Consider the following 27417-nt stretch of genomic DNA (forward strand, 5'->3'; position numbering starts at 1 on the left):
AGACCAGCATGTGCTTTCTGTTATCTTCTTCAGAGGCTCTCACTGTATGTGCTATATGATTCAGGGGGTTTCTTATGAAATCCTCTGGCGTTTATCAGATTCAAGAACTGGTTGAACTGATTCAAAATGGAAGGAAATACCTACCACATTAGTGCTATAGAATGCAACCTGCGGCCAATATTCTGGTCACAAACCACTGTGTGAATACTTTTAGAGGGGTTAGCAATACTCTCTAGAATTTACTGTACATCTACATACAGGATAAGTTTACAAAACATCATCGTGGTTGGGAGAAATATATCTTAATGGTGCGTTCACACCTACAGGATCTGCAGCTGATTTTCTGCAGCAGATTTCATTTAAATAACTGAACACAGCATCAAATCTGCTGCAGATCTGCTGCAGATCATGTAGGTGTGAACGCACCCTAAAGGGGTTTTCCAAGCAAACAAGTCCCCACTCCATTCTCTGTGTAGCGGTCATAAATCACCGTGAATGGAGCCAACTGCTTCCGATGCCATGTATTGTGTAGTGCGGATGGTGAACAGCTGATCAGAGGAGGTTTTGGTGTGGACCACAACCAATCAGCGACTGATGTTCTATCCTGGTGATAGATCATCAGTATGTTTTGCCTTGAAAACCTCTTTACTAATTATTGTGGAGTTATTATCCCTTGCATAATACATTTCCAAAGCAATATTAAGCGTTAGGTTTTTTTCCCCTAGCTTTCACCTAAAATGCATTGGGAAAAAAAGTTGTGCTGACCATGCATACCTTTTCAGAGCTGCATCCATCTGGTCTCCCCCTCAGGTCTGTAGGTCTGTTTGTCTACCACATGTTCTTACTTAAAACAGTGTATCTCAAGCTAGAAGGTGGATTTTACCGAGAGGTGCCCCACAGTTGTTAAGGTGCAGCACATTGTCCCATTTTCCCAGATTATGAAGCTCAGCAGGGGCGCTTCATCCTCAATCACTCCTTCCAGGCCCACATTCTCTTTTTGCAGGAGGATGGGAGGAGTTCGAAATAGTCTTATAGCTAGGGGCACAGGGCTGTTGCCAAAATCATTGTGGCTGGTAGTGGGGGACTATGCTTAGCACTGAAGCTGACTGAGGCACTATAAATTGCAATGGGGCATTGGAGCTGGCATTGTTGTTGGGCACTGTATGACCTAAAAAGTTTGCTACCACACACTATACACACAACATTTACATGTCACTTATTTAGAATGGCTAGTGATCATGGACATCCCAATAATTGGCTGGTTAGGGCCCGGAAGCTACATTTTATGAAGCCCTGGTGTAAAGGACAAGGATATATTGAGAGTGTGTACATTGTCACTTGTATTTATCGTCATATGTGATTTTCCACCTTACTGATAGCATTTGGTGTATCCCAAGAATATGCATGTTTGTAGATAGGTCTCTCCCTCTCCAAACCAAACTTTGAGTTGTGGTTACTTGTGCTTAGGGTGACATTAGTGACAATCACAATGCCAGCATGTATGGACATATTCTACATACAGTATAAGAAATGGCCATATGGATTTCTTATGCTGTTTTCTAAAATAAGATATCTTAATTTCCTTATGCCAGATACTGACCCATTATTCTTGTGAACCTTTTGCTGGTGTGTGTTACCCATGCCTCCTTCTGGGGCCATCTCTTTTTTTCCAGGCAGTAGCAGCAGTAGCAGCTCAGACTCCACAGTGATAGAGAGACCAGTGGATAAGTACTTACCTAGTGAGTGGCAGCTTCTGAGCTATTGCTTTACCATGTCCTGTGCATCCCATTGAGTTGCTGCACTGCTGCCTGCATTTAAAACAATACAGATGAGTGGAACCCCTAATGCATGCCTCCATACCGCAACCACATCCAGATTTATGAATGCTACGCTGTCAAATAAACCGCTTTCTTCTCCCTGATAAATGCTTCTCCCTACTTGGCTTTTTCTTTTTAAGGATCTGTTTATCTTTGAATGGCAGTTTTTATGGTTTACATGTGTAATATATATGTATTGTACATAAAAAGAGCAAATATTTATATATATTTTATATATAGATAGATAGATACACTGATCCTGCGTTATTACCTGTGTAATAGTCCAGAGCTAAGCTGCTACTAGAATCTGTCAGCATTCTTCACAGCCAAGTATTCATGTGTTCTCTATGGGGAGAGGAGTGGTGAGCTGTGCCCAAACTGCTCTGGTGATAGCATATCTCTCTGAGAACAAAGGGATTGGGCAGTAAAAATCCTTATCATCCAATCCCTATATCCACCAACATCATATATCTAACATGGCTTTAGTATAAATTTTGATTAAATGATATCCATGTAACTATATAATTGAACACAGCACCATATCTGCTGCATATCCTATACATGTGAATATACCCTGAGGTTCTGAGGTCTACGTACACCATGACAGGTACGCTTTATGATCCTAAGCGTTGCCATTGCCACGTCTGTCTATCTCCTGCTAGTTGACACAATTGACCTGTTTATTTCCAACATGCAAAAAGGAAGAGTAGTTGAGCATTGCCATAAACATGAGGTTGTCGACTGATCCAGCTGAAATCAGTGGGATTTGTTAACAGTGTATGGTAGCAAGTAACATAGTAGTCCTGGACTATTAAGAGGATGTAACTCTGGATCAGTAATGTAATCTTGTAAATAATTATTTAATGTTATACTGTCTTGTGTGATTGCTTCACAGTAATATTGAAACTTCCCTTTAAAGCGTAACTGTCATTTCAGGGTCATTTTTCTGAAATGACTACTGCAGCCGGACTGCAGACTATGGCTACTGCAGCCGGAAGCAATCGAGTGCCGAGCCGGGATCAGCGCCATGTGTCCTGGGAGGAGCGATCCACCCCACTAGACACCAGGGATGGCTGCATACAAGTAATCGGATGCAGCTGTCAACTTTGACAGCTGCATCTGATTACTTTATTAGCGGGCACGCCGATCAGACCGTGCCTGCTAATAGCTGCGGCCCCAGGCTACATGCGGCACCCGGGACCTCTGGGCGGCCCTGCTCTGAACACTACAGGTACATCCAGGGTCGCCTAGGGGTTAAGAAACTCTGTAATAGGTTTTATTTACCAAAAGAGTTTCCTTCTGTACTGAAAAAGCTGTTTTCCTAGGTCCCCCCTGACTTCAGAAGAAGCAGGATTTCTGTGTCCATTATGCTCTATGGATAGGGGAGGGGCTGGGAGGAGTGAGCACTGAGAAGTCCTGCACAGCATAACACCCTGCAATCTTCTCTCAGCAAGTTCCTAGATAAGCACTGACCTTTCTGACCTCTGAATCCAGCGTTTTAGGTGCCCAGACAGTCTACAAACAGCTGACCTTCATGTGTCTTCTTCCTGTTCACTCATCTCCCTCAGCCCCTCCCCCCTCCATAGGATATAATGGACACAGCTGAACCCATCTTCACTTGTTTCTCTGTAATGAAGACGGATTTGCCTGATAATGAACAAGTGATGGGGGGAGGCTGGGAAATTGCTTTTTGAATACAGAAAGAGGCTTTTTGCCTAATAGAACCTATTATTGAGTTTCTTAAATTCACTTATACTACTGATTTCTGCAGAAAAAAAAAATATATAATATATATATATATATATATATATATATATATATATATATATATAACAGTTACACTTTAAAGAAACATGAGTTTTCATCTAGAATAGGGGGGGTCAAACTCAGGCCCTCCAGCTGTTACAAAACTACAATTCCCATTATGACTGGGCAGCAAAGCTTTAGTTCTGGGATGGAAATTGTAGTTTTGTAACAGCTGGAGGGCCTGAGCTTCACACGTGATCTAGAAGGACACCATATTCCAAATGCGAGTTTATCTAGACTGGAAAGCCATTTACATGATGGGATTATAAATAGTTGGTGCCTCATGTGTCATCCACATTATCTGTGTATGTTATGTATGGTATTGGCCCTAAATTGGAGCCTTCCATCCAGTACCCAGGTCCGTAACTAATGTTATTTAATCTCGGATAGTAGGTGCAAGTAGTACTTTAGTGGTTTTAGGGGTACTTTTTGTGGGGTCAGGGGAATACATAAATTTTCCAGCCGGCAGCGGTGACGGCCAACCATCTCTATCACACCATTTACTGTACTAGTTGCACTAACTTTAAACGGCTTTTGAGGTTGTGTTGTCCTTCTACCTCTCTCAGAGGGGATTTTCCCACAAAGGATGAATGAATATGCAGTTTTTTTTACAGTACTTTTTTTTTTTTTACTGAATTTTACGTCACACAATTACTGTAATAGCAAATATAAAATCCAGTCAATCTAATCTAATGTCATGTATCATAGCAGTGAGAAGGTCATGTTGGTGAAATCTAAGATCTCAGATCTCTACTGACTTTCAGAATAGAAGGGCTGTATCGAATGCATGACCCCCCGTTTGGCCCTTTTTTTTTTCAATGGAAATCTGATGCAATATAAGCAGATGGACATATTTTATAGAGCCTTATTGACTGGAAATCACTGAATCTCTTTTATGACATATCAGAAGATCCTTTTGATAGGATTTCCACTTTTTTTAAGTAGCTGCAATCCAACCCTCTCTCTGGCATGGAGGGAATTTATCAAAATAGTTCTAAATGCCCTTTGCCTTTTAGAGCACTTTTTTCCCTACAATTTATCAAAATGGTGTACACATAGGGGGAGATTTAAGAAAGGGTGTAAATATACACCTGGTGTAAACTGCCCACAGCAACCAATCACAGCTCAGCTTTCAGCTCTGGTAATATATAAGAGGAGCTGTGATTGGTTGCTGTGGGCATTTTACACCAGGTGTATATTTACACCCTTTCATAAATCTCCCCCATAGTCATAAATGTGGAGCAGATGAGTGGCTGAGCCATTTCCCCCATACCTTCCCTCCTAACCTCATCATTCACTCTGAAATCCTGCTAAATTATGAGACACTTGGATATCATCTTATATGATGCCCATAGAAGTTTCCTGTCTATACACTGACACACAGAGAAGCAGCTGCAAATTCTAACCCAGTGATGGATTCATAGTTTATATTGCTCAATACTGCTCTATAATGTCCCTTGTGCTACTGATGCTTATGAAGGTGTATTATAGAGATTAAGAGGAGAAGATTTCCTGTTCTGTTTGTACAGTGTTAAGCTATGTTCACATCATGTTTTCAGCCTCATGTCAGGCTACGCGTTGGGAATCAATGAAAAAAAGGATGCTAATGAGCAGCATGTTTTGTGACTACGTTCTGTCCATCTGCCCGACGGATACTTCTTTTGTGCAGGACTCAAAAAGCATGGTCTTTCACGCTTTTGAATCCTGCACATAAGAAGTATACGTCCAGCAAATGAACAGAACATAGTCACAAAATGACTCCATCCTGCCCATTCAAGTCAGTGGGGCCGTTGTCTGCATGTCAGCATCCTTTTTTATTCATTTCCGACGTGTAGCCCGACGTGGGGCTATAAATGTGATGTAAACATAGCCTTAGATATATCATAGCTGCTAGTCTCCACCTGTTAACTGAACATTACAGATAATGGCTGCGTTCACACTACGTATATTTCAGTCAGTATATGTATATTTCAGTCAGTATATTTCAGTCAGTATTGCAACCAAAACCAGGAGTGGATTAAAAACACAAAGGATCTGTTCACACAATGTTGAAATTGAGTGGATGGCCGCCATTTAATGGCAAATATTTGCTGTTATTTTAGAACAACGGCTGTTATATTGAAATAATGTCAGTTATTTACCGTTATATGGTGGCCATCCACTCAATTTCATCATTGTGTGAACAGATCCTTTCTGTGTTTTTAATCCACTCCTGGTTTTGGTTGCAATACTGACTGAAATATACGTAGTGTGAACGCAGCCAAAGACTGCAGGGGAGAAACTGGTGACATGCCATATACATCTTATAGTATAACCAGAAATAGTAAAACTGTGGGAGAGGATTCTGCTGGTAAAGCACAGAGACACTTCATATGGTAGGAATTGTGGGGAGTAAGCACCTGGGATCCACATGGCTTACCTCATTGGCAATTTCAAAGCGGGGAGCTGCAGCACTTGTATAGGCAGAGCAACAAGATTAGTAACCTCTTGTCCCTCATCTTACCCTCAGACTTCCCAACATCAACTGTTCCTGTCTAACCTGTACGTTTTAAAGGGAAAAAAGGGGTATAAAAACAGATGCTGTTTTCTGTTTTCCATTGACTGTGATTTCTTTTTTTTTAACTTTTACCCAGCCTAACGCTAAAATAAACTGTACCGAGACATTGAAACAGATTGGAAAACGCAGTGAATATCAAGATTCAAATTGAGGCTATGTTCACACTATGTATTAACAACAGCTGCTGTTTGACATATTCCTGGGGCCGATACTGCCACGTCAGCTGCAGGAACATCATTTTATTTTATTTGTATTGTGGGCACATTTGCGTGTGCCTGCAGCCCAATTAACCATAGAGTTCAATACAATGTACGGCCGTCAGAACCGCCATACATAGTGTGCACAACAGCCGTTGTTCACACTCTAGCAGACGGGAATAATTGACATGTTAGTTATTTCCGCAGTCGTATTTGAACAACATTCTTTATTCAGTACAGTGTGTGAACAACTATATACAACAGTTCAAGTGGATAATTATAATCGTCAATAATGAGTATAGGCAAATGCTACTTCAATATATATAGTCCAATTTATCATATGTCAAAGGCGATCTATTTACACCATTTATACATAGAAAAGAAATTCTATACCATCAGCAAATACTTTTATTAAACTTCATATAAAAAATACATAAAATCACTAGGAAACAATACTCCAGCAATGTATCGTGTAACTCGCGTTATGGACATACAAATTTAGCTTGTATATCAAAGATGTAAATATTGACAACTTCTGCATAGAGCATTTTATAGTCATGCATATCATAAATTTGAGGATATATATACCACTGCAGGAAAAGCCATAAAATAAAGAAGTCTAAAGACCTGTGTCACTGCTCTATAAATACTAATACTACCTACTTATTCTCATATAAAATGATGTATCGGATCATTTAAGACATGCTCTTATTGCGCCTTACCCATAATGTAAACACAAGTGACCCCCAACGCATGTTTCATATCTTCCTCAGGGCCAGATACATTTAGTTCAGTGCTTTGAACTAAAGGTATATTTCTTTACTCTAACGAATTGCATGTGGTTTTAAATGCTAGTCAATACATTAGTCAATCAATACATTCTAAGGGTACAAACCCACTTGACGTATTTGCTGCGTGAATCAGTCTTAAAAATAAGCAGGCAAAAAGCAGGTTGGCTTTATACAATTGTTCTGCGTTAAAATACGCAATTGCGTATTTTTGAAGCGTGAAGCTTGTTGTTAGCAAAGCAACAGTTGTTAACAGCCTGTGCGAAAAACACATGTAGCTTCACGCTTCAAAAATACGGAATTGCGTATTTTAACGCAGAACAATTGTATAAAGCCAACCTGCGTTTTGCCTGCTTATTTTTAAGACTGATTCACGCAGCAAATACGTCAAGTGGGTTTGTACTCTAAGACTCTTTCCATTTTTTTTTTGGGGGGGGGGGGGGCTTCCAGAAATTGAGTTAAGCTTTTATTGCTGGAATCACGCTTAAATTGGATTATCTCCTATACACCAGAGAGAAGAATAAGGGTATGTGCGCACTAAGGAAATCACATGGATAACTTGCCGTGGATTCTGCTGCTCATACCCGCGTGCTCCTGCTCGCATCTCCGCTCCTGCCATAGACTCCACTCTATGACCATGGAGTCTTTGGCACGGACGGAAATGCGAGCGGGGGCGGGTGAAATCTACGGCAGGTGATCTGTAGTGTGCACATGCCCTTAGGGTTGGATTCTTAATGGTTCCAGAGAATGGGGTCCCTCCTCTCCCCCCTGAAACGGTGAGTCGTCATGCACGTACAGCCATTTTATCAATTTTCTATTGAGCTGCACGGATAGCTAAACACTGTACTCAGCCGGCAGTTTCCTAGAGAATGAATAAAGCACATGCTGATTCACAACCACTCCATTCAGCAGGAAGAGTTGGGTCCTTATTCTCGCACTTATGGGAGGCTCAGAGGTCAAAACCTTCCCAATCAGACACTTTTATCCTTTATCCCTTGGATGATACGTTTTTTTTTTTTTTTTTTTTTCACTTTCAGATGGGAAATAAGATGATTCCCCTCAGTGGTACAGGGATACATGATTTGTTTTCACATTATCAGAGGGAAGTCACAATCTGGCATCTGCCTTTTTTACTTGGAGATTCCTACTGTGAGGGGGGAGCTGATTTTGTAGGAAGTTAAAGGGGTACTCCAGCGGGGGGCACTTTTGTGCTGGGATCGGGGAGGAGGTGGCCAAGGGAAAAGACGTCCACTCACCTCCCCGGTTCCAGTGGCGGGTCCCGCATCCCAGCGCTCCGGTGCTAGTTTCCTGGCCGCTTCCGGGTGTCTGACTTGGGCCCGAGACGTGACATCTCAGGTCCGCTCAGCCACTCAGTGAAGGAGGCTGGATCTGTTTCAAGTCCGCTCAGATCCCGCCTCCTTCACTGAGTGGCTGAGCGGACCGGAGACGTCACGTCTCGAGCCCGCGTCAGACACCCGGAAGCGGACGGGAACCAGACACCGGAGCGCTGCGATGCGGGACCCGCCGCTGGAACCGGGGAGGTGAGTGGATGTCTTTTCCCTCGGCCCCCTCCTCTCCGATCCCGGCACCAAAGTGCCCCCCCGCTGGAGTACCCCTTTTAATTTTCTAAACTAGGGTATGGCCGCTTGTAAACCACCCAGCCATCTGCCGACTGTCACAGCACATTATGGAGACAGACCACACTGGGAAAAAGTATTTAATTATATTGTAGTCTTCTATGAAGCATGTGGTTTCTCAGGACGTGCTCTTTAAATTTCTGTTTGCTTTGACAGCTGGAAATCTATTTTACATGCAAATTAGACAGAAACCAAGTGGATCCCATTAAAGTCAGTCAGTTATGCATCCACATTAATCTGTTTAGAAACCTAAGCCTTGACACCAATGTGCACAGATCCTTAATTTTTATTTTTAATTTTAATGTAAATTGTTATCGGTATGTTCATATAATGTACTAGTGTTGGAAATAACCAAAACCTTTGGTTGAACTTTCGGTTAGTCATGACTGCAGGAAATTAATAGCTGTCCTTTTACCTTTTCTGCCCTTGTTTCTTATCTGCATTTTGACAACTCATTTTCTTAATATTTCTACGTATAACTGCAGATTCATCTGGGTGATGAATTGTTCATGGGGAAATGTGAATAGTCATCATCTAGTAAGTGCAGCATGCTTATTCCGTTGTAGAAATGGCAAAGATTTTTTTACCACATACTTTACTTCAATATATCTATCTATCAGGTTGGGTAACATCTGTTTCTACCACGTGTTGCCTCATCAGAATAGAAAAATGCGGTGTGGATAGGAAATCATTACTGAGCTATATACCGGCAATGGGAGCCTATCTGACTACTTAAAGGAGAAGTCCGGCCAAAATTTATTTTTTATATGTTTTTACTGATGGAAAGTTATACAATGTTCTAATGTACATTAATTATGGGAAATGCTCATATACTGCTATTTCCCTTAATTTAGTGTATCAGGAAGTGATAGAATTATCTCTGAAGCAGTGACGTCACTACGAATGGTGTAATTCCTATGGAGTGTCCAGCAGGGGGCGCATTATATATAGAAGTCAATGAGTACCATTGACTTCTATATATAGTGCGCCCCTGCTGGACACTCCATTGGAGTTACAATGGATGTGTATGTAAATGTAATATATAGTGTTTTTGATTGCTTAAATGTATGAAATACTTTGGGGAGCAAGTGTCCTTGCTCCCCAAAGTATTCGTAAATGTAAGCAATCAGTACATAACAGAAAGCCCGCCGAACCGCCGCCGCCCGCCACTCTGTACTACACTCAACTACTACTTTCCCCACCTGCTCATAGCATGCCCAGGTGATGGGAGAGTAGTAGCCGGGTTATATCTCAGAGATCGCCGCCGCAGCTGATGCCGAGCAGGGGAGCCGCTCATCACTGCAGCCATTATCCCCCTCTGCTCTCCCCTCCTGCTGCTATCTGATGGCTGACTCCCCGCCCGGCCGCCGCTCTCCGATCACACGTGACGGCGGCCGGGCGGGGGGGGGGGGGAGTCAGCCAGTAAGGAAGCAGCAGGAGGGGGATGATGGCTGCAGTGATGAGTGGCTCCCCTGCGCGGCATCAGCTGTGGCGGCGATCTCAACTACTACTCTCCCCACCTGCTCATAGCATGCGCAGGTGATGAGAGAGTAGTAGCCAGGTTATGCCGCGCAGGGGAGCCGCTCATCACTGCAGCCATCATCATCCTCCTGCTGCTTCCTTACACTATCTGATGGCTGACTCCCCGCCCTGCCGCCGGCACGTGTGATCGGAGAGCAGCGGCCGGGCGGGGAGTCAGCCATCAGATAGTGTAAGGAAGCAGCAGGAGGGAAGAGCAGAGGGTGATGAAGGCTGCAGTGATGAGCGGCTCCCCTGCTCGGCATCAGCTGCGGCGGCGATCTCTGAGATATAACCCGGCTACTACTCTTCCATCACCTGTGCATGCTATGAGCAGGTGGGGAGAGTAGTAGTTGAGTGTAGTACAGAGCGGCAGGCGTTCGGGAGCGGCGGCGGCGGATCGATGGGCTTACTGTTATGTACTGATTGCTTACATTTATGGAATACTTTGGGGAGCAAGATCACTTGCTCCCCAAAGTATTTCATAAATGTAAGCAATCAAAAACATTGTATATTACATTTACATACACATCCATTGTAAATCCAATGGAGTGTCCAGCAGGGACGCACTATATATAGAAGTCAATGGTACTCATTGACTTCTATATATAGTGCGCGCCCTGCTGGACACTCCATAGGAATTACACCATTCGTCGTGACGTCACTGCTTCAGAGATAATTCTAACACTTCCTGATACACTAAATTAAGGGAAATAGCAGTATATGAGCATTTCCCATAATTAATGTACATAAGAAAATTGTATAACTTTCCATAAGTAATAACATATAAAAAAATAAATTTTGGCCGGACTTCTCCTTTAAGATGATCCAGTTGTGTTTGTTCCTATCACTGTATGTCCAAAGTGCGGCATTGTATCTCCCTTCCCCTCTCCCTTTTAACTTGTCATCCATGTCATCACAAGCAGTTCACTGCTTAGTGTAACCTCTTCCTTGCTGTGCTGCTGCAGTTTCTTTAATTTCTGCTCACGTAATACCATTTAGAGCTAGTGCATCAGTAACCCCTTCTGCTTCTACTTGCCAAATAAATTTCTATGCTGTAAAAATGATCAGCCCAGTTTAGTGCCAGCTTGTTCAGTGCACTTTCAAAAGCATTATGCCGTGGCAAAACAGAAGTATGGGCTGTGCTGTGACTAACCAGAGAAGTAAGGGAAAGGAAGCCCTGAGTGTGTACTACTGGCCGGCAAACAGCCCAGCTTTGGTCCTGCCCTGAAAATGGAGAGAAATGTAAATAGCTGTTCACCATGAAAGGGGCTCAGTAACCTCAAAAGTGGTGAGAAGGTAATTTTAGTGCTCTCACTGAAGGGTTAATCCTGCGCAAGCAGGTCGCTAGTTACACTTTAAAGGAGACGTCCAGGGGGAGGTGGGGACATTTCAGGCAGGATGTGGTGGTAACTTAGTAAAGAAGGTATATTTACCTGTGCCCGTGCAGCACCGCATCGCATTCCTGGACCTCATATCTTCCTTCCTTCTACATCCGGACCCGGCTGACGGATGCCCCACTCAGCCAGTCAGTGACTGGGGCGGAAGGACACTGATGCAGTCACTGATTGGCTGAGCCGACTAAATCCCACCCGGTTAGGACATTTCAGCTGATTCGCGATGTACCCTGAAGCAGAAAAATGACATCCAGCGGGGTTACGGGAGCCTAGTCATGCACCACAACGCCAGCATGAGGTCCTTTATGATGCCCCCCGCTGAACAACATCTTTAAGGAATAATGTATGAAAGATGAAATAAGGTTACTATATCACCAATAATGCTTTCCTACATAAAACTCATTGTCACATTTGATCTTTTTAATCCTTGCTAAGGGAGAATATTATGGGCTCTTCTGCAAGACACCATTCTTGAGGAATATAACTCTCTATTGTTTTGTTTCTCTCTTCACGCCAATGCTGCCTACCTGCGATATAATTGCAACTACTACTTAATGCCAGAACAAGCAGGTTGGTGTAATGGGTTTATGCTAAGTAGTCCTTCTTTGTGGTTCCTGCAGTATATGGGCGAATTCACACACAGCAGATTTGTCGCAGAGTTTCTGTAAATGGAGCTTGCAGAAATCAATATGCTTGCTGAGGAAAAAGGCTGAAATGTCTGTAACAGATCTGCATTGTGTGTTTATGGAAGAAAGCGCTTTATAACCTCCACCTGTCACTGAGCATTTATGGTTTTTATCTTTATAGTCTTAAAGGAAAATTTCCAGGTTTTGCTGTGAATTCCAAAAAAAAAAAAAAAAGTCTACATTGTTGACTTGAAAATACTTTTACTTGGTTCTTTTGCATCATGGTTACAATGTTAAACATAATAGTAATAAACTCTGCTATGGAATGAAACAGAATGCAGTGCTGTGGTGTGAAATGGGTAACATTGTCTTATACTAATTCAACTGCACTATAAGAGGAGATGAAGATGACTGCTTGTGTGTTGTGGGGGAGGGGGCACAGCGGGAGGACACAGCGGGAGGATACAGCGGGAGGACTGCCTTGAAAACTGGGATACAGCCATAGCCATAGGCTGTATCACAGTTTTCCAGGCGGTCCTACCGCTGTATCCAACCGCTGCACGGAGCGGGCAGACAGCGGGAATCTGATGCCGAGCGTTCGGGTTCATACGAACCCGAAACCTCCGCAGGTTCGGACCATCCTTGGTGGTTTGCCCTTTGATTAGTAGCAAAGTTTGCTCATAAATCTGTGTGTCGTGTCATCATTTGTCCCATAGGCAAGAAGAAGGTATCGCCAGATAAGATGGCAGAGATGCAGGCACGGATTGATGAAGAAAGGAAGGCGCTTGAGGCAAAACTTGACATGGAGGAAGAAGAACGGAATAAAGCTAGAGCAGAGTTGGAGAAAAGGGAGAAGGATCTGCTTAAGGCCCAGTAAGTTTCCTCTAAGTTTAATCTTCCCCCAGCTCACTTTCTCTGTATAAATCAGGTGCACACAGTTTGTTCCACGAGATTAAGGAACTTGGTGGTGAAATCACAAGACCACACATTGGATGGTGTTGTAGGGACTGGACCACGTAAGGCAACGATCTCTAACCTCTATAATGCATTTCATAATATCTTTCTTAGGGTGCGTTCACACCTACAGGATCTGCAGCAGATTTGATGCTGTGTTCAGTTATTTAAATGAAATCTGCGGCAGAAAATCAACTGCAGATCCTGTAGGTGTGAACGCACCATTAAAGTAGATCCTAAAGCCCTTTTCTCGACCTGGGCACGGTGGACAAATAATGTCCGGATCCAGGAGCCTATACTTAAGGGGTGTAAGCTAGTAAGAATATACATAATAAATGAACGATGGAAGGAAACCCATACAGTGCTTTATGGCTTTAACATTCCCCCCTCTCCTGACTTCCCAATAGGAGGACTGAATGCCTGAAATGTAAACAAGCCCATACAAACCTATGGCATGGGGTGAGGGAGTGTGCTCACTCATATTATCAGGTGGTCTCGGATTATCATTGGAAGTTCAGGGTCCCGGAGTCGCTGCAGGTTTTCCTTTTTCTTCAATTTAGGCCACCGGATGAGGAGGATACTGTAGTATCTATCCCCGAAATGGCCCTGAGATGTCTGGCTAAAAGAGGCAGTCCCTGATATCCCCATGGTAATTTCACAACTGAAACTCCTCTTTGGGATAGACTCATAAATCTCAGGGAGTGAAGCGGTTTTTCCTTCATTGGCAAACACTTATATAATCTCACTATCAGCCGCAAGAGATAAGAACGTGTAGTGGCAAACACACTGGGTTCTTTAAGACTTCTCCCTGTCAGCTGACCTGTAGACAGACATTCTGAAACTGATTGGTGTTGGATCCTGTGTTGCATTTATACAATTGTTCTTTCCCTCATGGGGAGAAGTTTGAGGGGCAGGAAGGGGTCCCATCATTCCCATGTTAATGTCTCACCAGGAAACACAACTAACTGGACATGTTCAATTGTATTTTTCTCTTTGGTGGTGTTATTGTCCATGTTTGTACAAACTTTGTTTGCAAAAAATCAAAAAGAATATATTTATTTAAAAAAGTCAAAGTGCATCAAATCAAATCCGGAAAAAAAGATTTAAAAATATCACTAAAAAATAATAAAAAGTTAGAAAAAGTCGCAAATAGGCATGCAAGCTCCCGATAGAAAGTACAGATCATGGCGCAAAAAATGACACCTCAAATAGCCCCATAGACCAAAAAATAAGAGCATTATAAGGATGGTAACAGAACAATTTTAAACACATTTAGTTTATTTAAAAAAAGGTTATATTTTTTTTAAAAGTCGTCAGATAAAACAAAAGTTGTATGAGTTGCCTACCCCTAAAATGGAAGGCAAAAAGGTTTTTTTTCCAATATTTTTTACCTCTAAAATATTTTTTTCCGATTCCCCCACCCCCCTTTTTTCTTTTTTTTTTTTGCAGCATATTTTGGTAAAAAGTTAAGTTTGTCATTACAAAGGACATTTAGTGTCTCGGGAAAAAAAGCACTTGTATGGGTTTTGAGGTGAATAAGTGCAAGTGCTGTGACCTTTTAAACATGAGGAGGGAAAAAAAGTGCAAAAATTTATGCTAGACCAGTAGGCCTCAGCCTTGTCACCCATATGGTTAATAGAGCTCTGCAAATTGTAGAGAGAGTTATTTCAGCTTTCTGTTCTTACTATATTCGACAATACTTTGAAATCTGTTCCTCCCCAAAGTAATGGCATTTTTTATAATTCCTTGTATACTACGAAATAGATTCCTTTCACATGCTTACTGGTATCACAGCCAAAAATCAGCACCAAGTTTTCAGCATGTCAAAAAATAAAAATAAAAAAGCACGCACACTTTTCATTTCCCAAGAAATGTTCTGACACTTTAGTTATTTGTTATTGCTTATCACTTGCAGTCTATCAGTAATTTTTTTTATAGTTCCCTTGATATTTATTTATTTTTAAACCAAAGCCGTTTTTATCTTTGCCATCAGATTTCAGATTCTGGTGTCTCTGATTATAAGAATTGATTGAGGGCACTCGGTCTGTGTGAGTCCAGTACAGTAATTTTCTCATTGATGTTTGCAAGCTCTGCAGTCATTGGCGTTTGTTTCTAACTTACCCAGAGGAATGCTGGGAAGGGTTAGGTCATGAAACCAAGCTTGGCTTGCTCTGCAACCGATAAACCCAGGAATTAGAGTCTTTATGTTAAAAAATTTTGCTTACGTAGGGTACGTGCACACTGAGGAAATTTGCCGGAAAACCCATTGCAGACTGCGGTGGGCACGCGTGTCTCCGCCCGTGTCATAGACTCCATTCTATGCTTTGGTGAATTCCGTCATCCATCCAAATAATGAACGCTAGTGGCAGATTCTGTGACGGATTTTCCGTCAAATTTTCTCAGTTTGCACATACCCGTAGTTAGCATGGTTGATAAAAGACACATGTCCGTCAAGATCAACCGAGGAGGGGATGGAATCTATCAATTATGCATTCTGCTGTTCTGACTTTCAAAAATTCTTAATGTCATTGTGGGAACATAGGTAGTGATACGTGTACAGGTCATAAATGTAATGTTCTTATTGCCTTTTTCTTGTAGACAGGAACATCAGTCTCTCCTTGAGAAGCTATCAGCTCTGGAGAAAAAGGTTATCGTTGGAGGGGTAGATTTGTTGGCCAAGGCAGAGGAACAGGAGAAACTATTGGATGAATCAAATCAGGAGCTTGAAGAGCGAAGAAGGAGAGCGGAGAAGCTGCGAAGAGAGCTGGAAGAAAAGGAGGTTTGTGGTTAGGAGTTATTGCCCAATAGAGGCCATGGGGAAATGAACAGTGTTACGATCTACAATAATAATACTAATCATCATCTTCATCATTATTCATTTTCATCTTCATCATTTTCATCATTATTCATCTTTTATAAACTTGACTAACATATACCGCTTGTCCCAAGTCACAGCAGGAGCCATCACATGAGTTTATATATTTTAATTAATTACATAAAGGGCAGATTTAACCTTTCATATGCAGTGAAGCTACAAGTTTTAATTGACTACTGTAGTGCTGGATTGACACCTTTTTCACTATGATTTCTACATGGGTTTATAGTTTCACAATTCAAGGAATAGTCTGTTGGTTGTAAAGGTTTACTGTTATTTGTTGTAAATTTTGACCCTTTTGCAAAGTTACTGCTCTCTCTGGGTCTCCAGAGGCAGTGCGCTTCTCTCCCTAGTTTTCCAGATTCAGTTCATTTGCTTCATTAGAGTCTATGGAGTAAACAAGTCGGATGTCCCTTCTGGTCAGTGTATCTCTGGGTCACAGTGGTTCTCAGGAGTGATACCTGGTGTAATCGGGAATCTTCGACATGTTAGATGTTACTTTGAATACTGCAGTTATAATAATGAGAGTGACTATTAGGTGATGGGCATAATTATACAGTCTGGGGGTATGGGTGCTTTACATTGAGGGGTGTGTATGCCTAATACACATCCCCTGAGTTTATCATGCCGATCACCTGATGTGCACTCCTGTTATTAGAATATCATTTTTTGGGTTAGCTATGGGTCCTCTTTAAAGCTCTTTTTATTTATTTGGAATTTTGCTATTTATTCTTGGTATATTTGTGTGTTTGCACAGCAAGAGCGGCTGGATATTGAGGAGAAATACACAAGCTTACAGGAGGAGGCACAGGGTAAAACCAAGAAACTGAAGAAAGTGTGGACTATGTTAATGGCAGCAAAATCTGAGGTAAGTTCAGTTAATTTATTGCAGTGTTGCTTGATGCTTTAAGACCATATTACAGTAGCTGTAGATTGTGGCTGGACCACAGATATACATTGATCATTGTAATTGAGTTTGGTGCTAAATTTTAAACCAGTTTTTGATTACTATAAAAGTGTATAACTTGTGTTGTTAGACAACTACTACACCAGCATTGTACAAAGTTCGATTAAAATTCTTTTTCTATACAGTATATTACACCATGGGTCTGGTGTGCATCAGGAGCTGACACTTAACTAAGATGCCACAATCAATAGCGATAAAGGGATCTAGACAGGGGTTCAATACATACCACCCACAATCCTGAAGGCCTTCAGAGCTGCCATGACAGATCTGGTAGTACAGCCTGCTGATTTGACAGTCCAGTGCAGTGCACCAGCGTTAGCACCAGGAGATGAGTGTCAGGCTCCATGACAGGACACTAGGGGACCTGCACACAGACTGGCAGTGTCAGTCAGAGGAGTTTATAATTGTACAAATAATCAGTGTATGGATTTGCATCAGTACAATAGAAATAGCAGGAGTATTCTACAAACAGGACATACAGATAGAGCCGGGTGGGGGAGACAGAGGGTTCTGATTGTTGTTGTAATTATTTAATTCAAAGGAAGTCAGCCGATACAGGACAGGCCACTTCCTGTTACACATAAGAACAAGCAGTTTTCTGGTGGAACATCATAGAATGTGGTCCCTTGCTAGAGGGTCAAGGAGAAGAGGTGTTGCAAACAGTGGGATTGTATAACATGGGTAGCCATTAGAGATGAGCGAACCTCGAGCATGCTCGAGTCGATCCGAACCCGAACTTTCGGCATTTGATTAGCGGTGGCTGCTGAAGTTGGATAAAGCCCTAAGGCTATGTGGAAATCATGGATATAGTCATTGGCTGTATCCATGTTTTCCAGACAACCTTACAGCTTTATCCAAGTTCAGCAGCCCCAGCTAATCAAATACCGAACGTTCGGGTTCGGATCGACTCGAACCTGAACCCGGTTCACTCATCTCTAGTAGCCATTGTGTGGAGGCTTGTTTTGATAGCACCTATACAGAGGTCTGGGAGGGAAGTCCAACCATTCCTAATGTTGTGCCACCTCTGCCGCTAGTGCCCAGGTGGTGTTGCTCCTGACCTGTCCTCTCAGTGATGACTGATAGCTGTAGCATCCAGTCAGGAAACTGCTAACGCTCATTCATAGCTGAGAGAATTCTCTCAATACAAAGCACTCTGGGCACCTAACAAGAAGATTCCATCTCCTGGACACTTGCAACGGTGGTTTGTAACTTGTGCTGCCAGGGAAATACATGTCTTTTTGGACCTTCCACTAGCTGATCACTGGGGATTATATAAAGCTAAACCAGTGGCAATAAGCTGATCAATATAGAAAGTTGTTTTATTGAGATCCCTATTACGCTTTGTGCAATTAAAGGCATTAAAAGTCACTATGCCTTTCAAGCGTTCCAGGTCAGGGGGGAAGTATGCATTTTGTTGCTTTGATTAAGATCAGACATTAAATCATTTATCAAAATGTCAATAGGAAATTGGTTTATTGTAGACTCAGACCTTTCCTCCAGATAGTGATGATGCATCGCTGAATGTACACTCATAGAAACATAGAAGATTGTTGGCAGAAAAAAGACCACTTGGTCCATCTAGTCTGCCCTTTTAGTATTTTCCTTCTTATTATCTTAGGATAGATGTATGTTTATCCCAGGCGTGTTTAAATTCTGTTATTGTAGATTTACCAACCACCTCTGCTGGAAGTTTGTTCCAGGTATCTACTACTCTTTCAGTAAAATAATATTTTCTCACATTGCTTCTGATCTTTCCCCCAACTAACCTCTCACTGCATCCTCTTGTTCTTGAGCACAGTTTTTTACTAAAAACACTCCCCTCTTATACCTTCATTAAGTCCTTTAACATACTTAAAGGTTTCAATCATGTCCCCCCTTTCCCGTCTTTCCTCCAGACTATACAGATTCAAATCTTTAAGTCTTACCTGATATGGTTTATGCCTCACACCCTCCACCATTTTTGTAGCCCGTCTTTGGACCCGTTCTATTTTATCAATGTCCTTTTTTAGATGAAGTCTCCAGAACTGGACACAGTATTCCAGATGTGGCCTCACCAGAGCTCTATACAGCGGCATCACAATCTCCCTCTTCCTACTGGTTATACCTCTAGCTATACACCCCAGCATACGATTTGCTTTCCCCACCGCCTGGTTGCACTGGTGACTCATTTTAAGGCTGTCAGAAATCACTACCGCTAAATCCTTCTCTTCTGAAGTCTTTTTCAACACAGTACTGCCAATGTGATACTCGGATAGAGGATTCCTCCTCCCCAAGTGCATTATGTTACATTTGGAAATGTTGAACTTCAATTTCCACTGTTTGGACCACTTATTTAGCAAAGCTAAATCATTTTCCATATTACTGACACCTCCAGGAATATCAACCCTATTGCACACTTTTGTGTCGTCTGCAAACAAGCTTAACCTACCAAACCTTCTCCTATGTCACTTACAAAAATATTTAAAAGAATAGAATAGGACCCAGAACAGATCCTTGTGGCACACCACTTGTAACCAGTCTCTGCTCGGAATATTCACCATTAACAACAACCCTCTGATCCTTCAGCCAACACTCATTTAATGTCTTAAGCTTGAACATTATTATTATAAGAAGTGATGGCAAATGACTAGGTTTTGAATTACCCATCACAGTAACACTCCCATCCACCTCCATTACATCGATATGCTTCCTAGCTTTCTTTCTATGGCCTATTTTGGTTCCATACAACACTATGAATGTAAAGCATCCAGTTTGTTTTTTTTTTTTTTTTTTTGGGGGGGGGGGGGGGGGGGGGGGTAGGAAACACTGCTAATGAGTTACTTTTTCGTCTCTTCCGATAAACCTCGCAGATCTGAGGACCATTAGAGGTTCATCTGAAGCTTGACACCTGTAATACCTTTATACACTCCACTACAAATAATAGTTCTCATATTACTTCTAATTACGGTATTACATTTTATGTTTATACCGTTTTTTTGGCTGTGTTGTTGTAGCAGGAACAAAATCAACCATTTTTTTTGTAAAAAGCTATTTTGGACAAATTTGTTGAAAACTTGGACTTTTTTTTCCAACATTGTTAAAGGTCGACTACCTTTTAGCATTTTTAGCAGTTTTAGGTTACATTCACATGTTGGTAGTGAAGAAATGTGCATCTGTACGGAGCTTCACGGAGCAGTACATTGGCACATCATTAGCATGGTGATCTGTGCCGCAAGTTAAGGTCCACATTACAGCAGGTCCTATTTTTGCAATGTCTCAATGATGTTGAGAAACGTGATGGTGTCTCCGCTGTGTTTTGGTTGATCTCCCTTAGGTCAACCATCATTCTCTTGAAGGTCCTATATTGTGCGGCACGGATCGCGGCCCTGTACACACGTACGGATGTGTGAACGGAGCCATTGAATAACATTGGTCCTATGTACTTGTGAATGTAGCCTTAGGCTTAGTTATCCTTGCTAAATTTTAAAGGATTCCTACAAATAATGAACTGGGCTACTTTTCACTTTTTATAGATGGCCGACCTACAACAAGAACACCAAAGAGAAATCGAGGGGTTATTGGAGAATATCAGGCAGCTGAGTCGTGAGCTCCGGCTTCAGATGATCATCATTGATAATTTTATTCCACAGGAATATCAGGTAACGTTAGAACTGCTCAGTTATCATCCTGCTCTGCAGTTCAGTGCCCTGTGCCATCAGCTTGTAAACCATATACCTCTGGTCAAACTTCTTCATGTTATAGGGAATCATACTGTACCAGGCTTGTTTCCTTGAGAAACACATAGGGAGAGATTTATAAAACATGGTGTAAAGTGAAACTGGCTCAGTTGTCCCTAGCAACCAATCAGATTCCACCTTTCATTCCTCACAGACTCTTTGGAAAATGAAAGGTGAAATCTGATTGGTTGCTAGGGGCAACTGAGCCAGTTTCACTTTACACCCCTTTGATAAATCTCCCCCATGGAGTTCAATAAATGGATGACTGTCTCCAAGGAATAGTCACCACAGATGGCAGCGTTTCATCTCACTCATATTATAGGTAGAGATGAGCGAATCAGGTTCGGTATTTGATTAGCTGGGGCTGCTGAACTTGGATAAAGCTCTAAGGTTGTCTGGAAAACATGGATACAGCCAATGACTATATCCATGTTTTCCACAAAGCCTTAGGGCTTTATCCAACTTCAGCAGCCACCGCTAATCAAATGCCGAAAGTTCCAGTTCAGATCGATTCGAGCATGCTCGAGGTTCACTCATCTCTAATAATAGGTTATAAATATAATGTGATGCCGAATCACAGGGGATTTGTTATACTGGTTGCAGTGCTTCTGTTTAGACTTTGGTAAAACCACGTGGAGAAAACATTTACCTTTAAAAGCACAGAAATTTTTATATTAAAGGAGAAGTCCGGCCAAAATTAATTTTTGATATGTTGTTACTTATGAAAAGTTATACAAATTTCTAATGTACATTAATTATGGGAAATGCACATATAGAGCTATTTCCCTTAATTTAGTAGATCAGGAAGTGTTAGAAATATCTCTGAAGAAGTGACGTCACGACCCAGGGTGTAATTCCTATGGAGTGTCCAGCAGGGGGCGCTCTCTATATAGAAGTCTATGGGACTTTATTGTTTCTATGGGTTTCTATGTAATGTAATGTAATGTAGTGTACAGTGCTTTATTGAATGAATACATCTATGGAATACTTTGGGGAGCAAGTGTCCTTGCTCCCCAAAGTATTGCATAAATGTATTCATTCAATACATTCAATACACAGTAAGCCCGCCGATCCGCCGCATTTCCGCCGATCCGCCGCATTTCCGCCGCATGCCGATCCGCTGCATTCCCGCCGATCCGGACCATATACATTGAACTACAGCTCCCATCATCTGCTTATAGTATGAACAGGTGATGGGAGCTGTAGCTGGGTAATGGATATGACATGCCGCCGGGCGCAGGGGGGAGCCGCTCAGTACACAGGAGCGCTCCCCCCTCCTCCTCCTTCCGTGATAACTTCCGCCTATACCAATGCCGAGTCCCTGCCTGGCCGCCGCTCTCCGCTCTCCCCCCCATACATACCGGCTCCTGATGCATCCTGGTGTCCGCGCTGATGCCGGGAGCCGGTATATGTGAGCGGAGAGCGGCGGCCAGGCAGGGACTCAGCATTGGTATAGGCGGAAGTTATCACGGAAGGAGGAGGAGGAGGGGGGAGAGCTGCTGTGTACTGAGCGGCTCCCCCCTGCGCCCGGCGGCATGTCATATCCCTTACCCAACTACAGCTCCCATCACCTGTTCATACTAGAAGCAGATGATGGGAGCTGTAGTTCAATGTATATGGTCCGGATCGGCGGGAATGCGGCGGATCAGCGGGAATGCGGCGGATCGGCGGGCTTACTATGTATTGAATGAATACACTTATGCAATACTTTGGGGAGCAAGGACACTTGCTCCCCAAAGTATTCCATAGATGTATTCATTCAATAAAGCACTGTACACTACATTACATTACATTACATTACATAGAAACCCATAGAAACAATAAAGTCCCATAGACTTCTATATAGAGAGCGCCCCCTGCTGGACACTCCATAGGAATTACACCCTGGGTCGTGACGTCACTTCTTCAGAGATATTTCTAACACTTCCTGATCTACTAAATTAAGGGAAATAGCAGTATATGTGCATTTCCCATAATTAATGTACATTAGAAATTTGTATAACTTTTCATAAGTAACAACATATCAAAAATTAATTTTGGCCAGACTTCTCCTTTAAAGTAAAGTGATTCACACCCAGGCCAGTCTGTGATTTCCATTGCTAGAAATCTCTGATGTAGTCTCACAGTTCCTGCACTACAGCACGTTTAACTTTAGTGTTTCTATATGTATACATGTATCTGTGAAAGGTTTTAGTGGCCAAGACAACTGGAGTTATGGGTCATTGTTATGTCGGAAAGGCTAAGACACTACAGTAATTAAAGGGATACTCCAGAGAAAAAAAAATGTTTTCAAATCCACTGGTGGTAGAAAGATATACAGATTTTTAAATTAATTCTATTTAAAAATGTGAAGTCTTCCAGTACTTATTAGCTGCTGTACGTCCTGCAGGAAGTGGTGTATTCTTTCCAGTCTGACACAGTGCTCTCTGCAGCCACCTCTGTCCGTAACAGGAACTTTCCAGAGCAGCAACAAATCCCCATAGAAAACCTTTCCTGCATTTGACAGTTCCTTTCACAGACAGAGGTGGCAGCAGAGAGCACTATGTCACACTGAAAAGAATGCACCACTTCCTGCAGGACATTTAGCAGCTGATAAGTACTGAAAGACTTGAGATTTTTAAAGAGAAGTATATTACAAATCTGTATACCTTATTGACACCAGTTAATTTAAAAACAATTTATTTCTCTTGAGTACTGTAAGTCATAATGCTCTGTGTAGAGTTTTTTTTAATGTGTTCATGACAATATTTGTTGTTTTTTTTTTGTTTTTTTTTTTTCAAACATTATAATCTTTCAATAAACTATTAATCAAAAAGCATTTCAAAATGTTGTCAGCCTATATTGGTAATTGTAAATACAGTCCAGTAATGTTTATTTTTTTTGGTTCAGGACATGATTGAAAACTATGTCCACTGGAATGAAGACATTGGAGAGTGGCAGCTGGTAAGCCCTTTGCCTTATGTTCAGTACTGTGTGTTATGACATCCAAGTAAATCTAACATTTTGATCTTTTTCCCCTTGTAAGAAATGCGTTGCATACACTGGAAACAATATGAGAAAACAGACTCCTGTACCTGACAAGAAAGAAAAAGACGTAAGATCCTTTTTTTTTTATATTTGTACAAGTTCCCATCATCTGGCACACAAGTCACACTATGTAAATGTAAATAGCAGTGAACACAGAAATCATAATTTCCCTGCTAACCTGTTAAAAAGGTTAAAAAAAAGGGCTGTCTTTGCGATAAAAATAAAAAGTCCAAAAATGCATTTTTTATTCATTCATTTTACAGTTTTAGAACTAATCAGCTGTTCGGCACCCACACACAACAGTGAATGAGATCGGAAGCAGTTGACTCTGTCATAGTGACTGGACCGGTTTACTGCAGTTCAGCTGGCATTAATGTGAATGGGAGCTACAGTGTGAATTGAGCCAACTGCTTTATGTGTTATGTGTGGGTGCTGAAGAGCTGGTGATGGTGGAGCATAAATAGCTCATCAGTCCGTTTTGTCTGGAAAACCCCTTAAAGTAGCAAGATATTGAGAAGAATTTATTATTTATCTATTAACCAATTGCTGATTTGTCTTTATTATGTATATCTATATTAGTGTGTAGTACAAAACCTTGTTTTATTAATTAGTACTTATTGCTCTATGTTTTCTCAGCCTTTTGAAGTGGATTTGTCCCATGTATATTTAGCTTACACCGAGGAGAGTCTTCGTCAGTCCTTAATGAAGCTAGAAAGGCCTAGAACATCAAAAGGAAAAACAAGACCTAAGACTGGCCGGAGGTAGGTGTCAGCCTTGTTATTGTCATGGTGCTGATGACATCACAGCTGTTTTTTCCGTTTACTACACTGTTTTGCTTTTCACTTAAAGGGGTAGTCCACCCAAAAAAATTTTCTTTCACATCAACTGCTGCCATGAAGTGACAGAGATTTGTAATTTACTTCTATTAAAAAAATCTCAAGCCTTCCAGTACTTATCAGCTGCTGTATGCCCAACAGGAAGTTGTATTATTTCCAGTCTGGAGAGCAGGAGGGGTTTTCTATGGGGATTTGCTCCTGCTTTGGACAGTTCCTGACATGGAGCACTGGGTCAGACAGGAAAGAAAACACAACTTCCTGCTGGACATACAGCAGCTAATAAGTACTGGAAGACTTAAGATTTTTTAATAGAAGTGAATTACAAATCTCTGGCACTTTATGGCACCAGTTGATTTGAAAGAAAATTTTTTTGGGTGGACTACCCCTTTAAGGCAATTTGCATACTTCCACCATCCACCACCTTGTACATTAAGGGTCCTTTTACACGTACAAATAAATCACTTAAGGGCTTGTACAAAGAACATCAAGCAATGTTTTTTTTTTTTTTTTTAAACAATTGGCTTTTAGACGAAAAGATAATGCTGCAAAAAGTTGTGAATATGATCTTTATTATGATTGTTATATAATACTGATCGCTGGGAACGACCAAATAATGGGTGTTTACACCAAGGGACTCGCCGAACAAAACCTCTCCTGCTCTCCAGACTGGAAAAAATCCACCACTTCCTGCAGGCCATAAAGCAGCTGATAAGTACTGGAAGACTTGAGATATTTTTATAGAAGTAAATTACAAATCTCTGGTTCTTCCTCGACTACCCCTTTAGGACTGTGTTCCCACACTGTAATTGCACCCTAAAAAAATGTCCAAAAAACTCTTGTATTCTATTAAATTTAGTGAGAAAAACACATTAACCTGTCAGTGTCTGCCAACACCTGGCAGCCCATAAAATAAACAGCAGTAGGCAGTTGGCACCGTCCATTGTGTAGTGGTTGAGTCTGGTTACTGCAGCCCAACTGCCATTGAAGTTAACCCAGCGCCAACTTTACACAGCCAACTGCTTCTAGTTGTTAATCTGTATGTGGCGTAAGAGGTGCTTTTTTTTTTTTTTTTTTTTCTTCTACATTACATTTAAAAAAAAAAACTAAAATTGTAAAAACCTAGTAGTGTCTCCTATTATTTACACTAACTTTCTGAAAATTCTGATAGTTCCGTACACTTATACAACAATGTGGGTGTTACATTCAGAATTACAAAGTAAAGATGTGATATCCTTCCATTTATACTGATGATATTAGATTTTGTCAAAAATAATCAAAGTATATCCCCTTTCCTTCTTTGCAGGAAGCGTTCATCAAAACCAGAAGCCGTAATTGACTCATTGCTACAGTAGTGGTTTTCTGGCCTGAACCATGAAGAACGCTATTGGCTGCTGGCAGAATAACGGCCCGAAATGGAGTTGTCGCCCTGTGTAAACTGCAAGAAGGCAGATTGTAATGGACACCATGGGGGAGATTTATCAAAGGGTGTAAAATTTAGACTGGTGCAAACTGGCCACAGCAACCAATCACAGCTCAGCTTTAGGCAGTGCTGAAAGGAAAGCTGAGCTGTGATTGGTTGCTGTGGCCAGTTTGCACCAGTCTAAATTTTACACCCTTTGATAAATCTCCCCCCATGTGTATGATGATCCGCTTGAATCCTGTGTCTCGTCGTATTGTGACATGCCTCATCAACATAAGTCTATGGCTTTATAAGTTTCATTTACTAACATTTCATTAACATTTCATCCTGGGAAATGGATACAATGTAAGAACGCCATACCAGGACATGTGACATTTCAGATCACTCTGAGAGCTGCTTCTTTACCAAGCGTAACAAGATTTGCCTGTGAGTTAGCTGTGTAGCCTTAGATGCATGATGCAGAGGATAGCAAGGCAAGTCTATTCCTATGTTTCTCATATTCAAAATAGAAATAGGCAAGCTGTGGCCCCAGCTAAGCATGCTGGGACTTTTAGTTCTAATGCATCCAGGGAACCACTTATATAAAATAAAGCATTTAATTAGTCTAGGTTTCTATAACTTTACAATTTGGGGGAGCCCTTCGTAAACATTAGAGGGTCAGTACGTTTTGCTGAAATCGGCGCGTTCAGCTAACTTTAATATACATGGACAGCTTTAGAGAAACTAACACAAGATATTATATCTTACAGACTAATAAGAGATTATAGCATGTGACTGCACTGCACTCCATTTAATATAAGGATATGTTTGTGATATCTGTACCCCTTCCCTTTTCTGGTTATTGCTCATGGCTAGTGCTCACGGCACCACCGAATATTTCAGGAAAGGAAATGGGCAGGGCTGTTCAGCTTTACCTTTTACAGTAAGGAGATTCATACAGTTTATATACATACATCTCAGCAAAACACAATTGGGGTGCACTTGCATGATTAGGGGTTGAGATGCAGATTTGGAACCTAAAACAAGAGTGGATTTAAGAGAGGAAGAGGAGTATCTATCTAGGGTGAAGCCACACAAGTGGCCATACCATGATAGGCTATGGCAGCACAAGGTTTCTCATACAAAATCTTGCAACTTTTGGCCGCCACCCACTTGTGCTTAGGACACTCATGGACACAGTGCTACTGGCCAAGGCATGGTCACGGCTAGCATTTGCAATTCACTGAAAATTGTTGGCTGCACCTGGATATACCATTGTTTAAATCTGGTGAAAGAATAG

At 41.6% G+C, this 27417-nt stretch overlaps 1 protein-coding gene across 2 annotated transcripts in view; it reads left to right on the plus strand.

The window, feature by feature from the left end:
• Nucleotides 1–26217, plus strand: part of LOC138793202 (kinesin-like protein KIF3A) — a 55440-nt gene extending 29223 nt beyond the window's left edge. The window contains exons 10-18 of one of the 2 annotated variants that reach the window (XM_069971606.1): nucleotides 1674–1739; nucleotides 13060–13216; nucleotides 15896–16076; nucleotides 16930–17040; nucleotides 20652–20777; nucleotides 23745–23798; nucleotides 23881–23949; nucleotides 24519–24643; nucleotides 26022–26217. In XM_069971606.1, the coding sequence (XP_069827707.1) occupies nucleotides 1674–1739; nucleotides 13060–13216; nucleotides 15896–16076; nucleotides 16930–17040; nucleotides 20652–20777; nucleotides 23745–23798; nucleotides 23881–23949; nucleotides 24519–24643; nucleotides 26022–26070 (938 nt within the window). In that variant the 3' untranslated portion in view covers nucleotides 26071–26217. The remainder of the gene's footprint in view (nucleotides 1–1673; nucleotides 1740–13059; nucleotides 13217–15895; nucleotides 16077–16929; nucleotides 17041–20651; nucleotides 20778–23744; nucleotides 23799–23880; nucleotides 23950–24518; nucleotides 24644–26021) is intronic. The other variant, XM_069971615.1, reaches the window with a different exon arrangement.
• The last annotated feature ends 1200 nt before the right edge of the window (nucleotides 26218–27417 follow it).

This window comes from Dendropsophus ebraccatus, chromosome 1 (assembly GCF_027789765.1).
Source record: "Dendropsophus ebraccatus isolate aDenEbr1 chromosome 1, aDenEbr1.pat, whole genome shotgun sequence".
Lineage (NCBI taxonomy): Eukaryota > Metazoa > Chordata > Amphibia > Anura > Hylidae > Dendropsophus > Dendropsophus ebraccatus.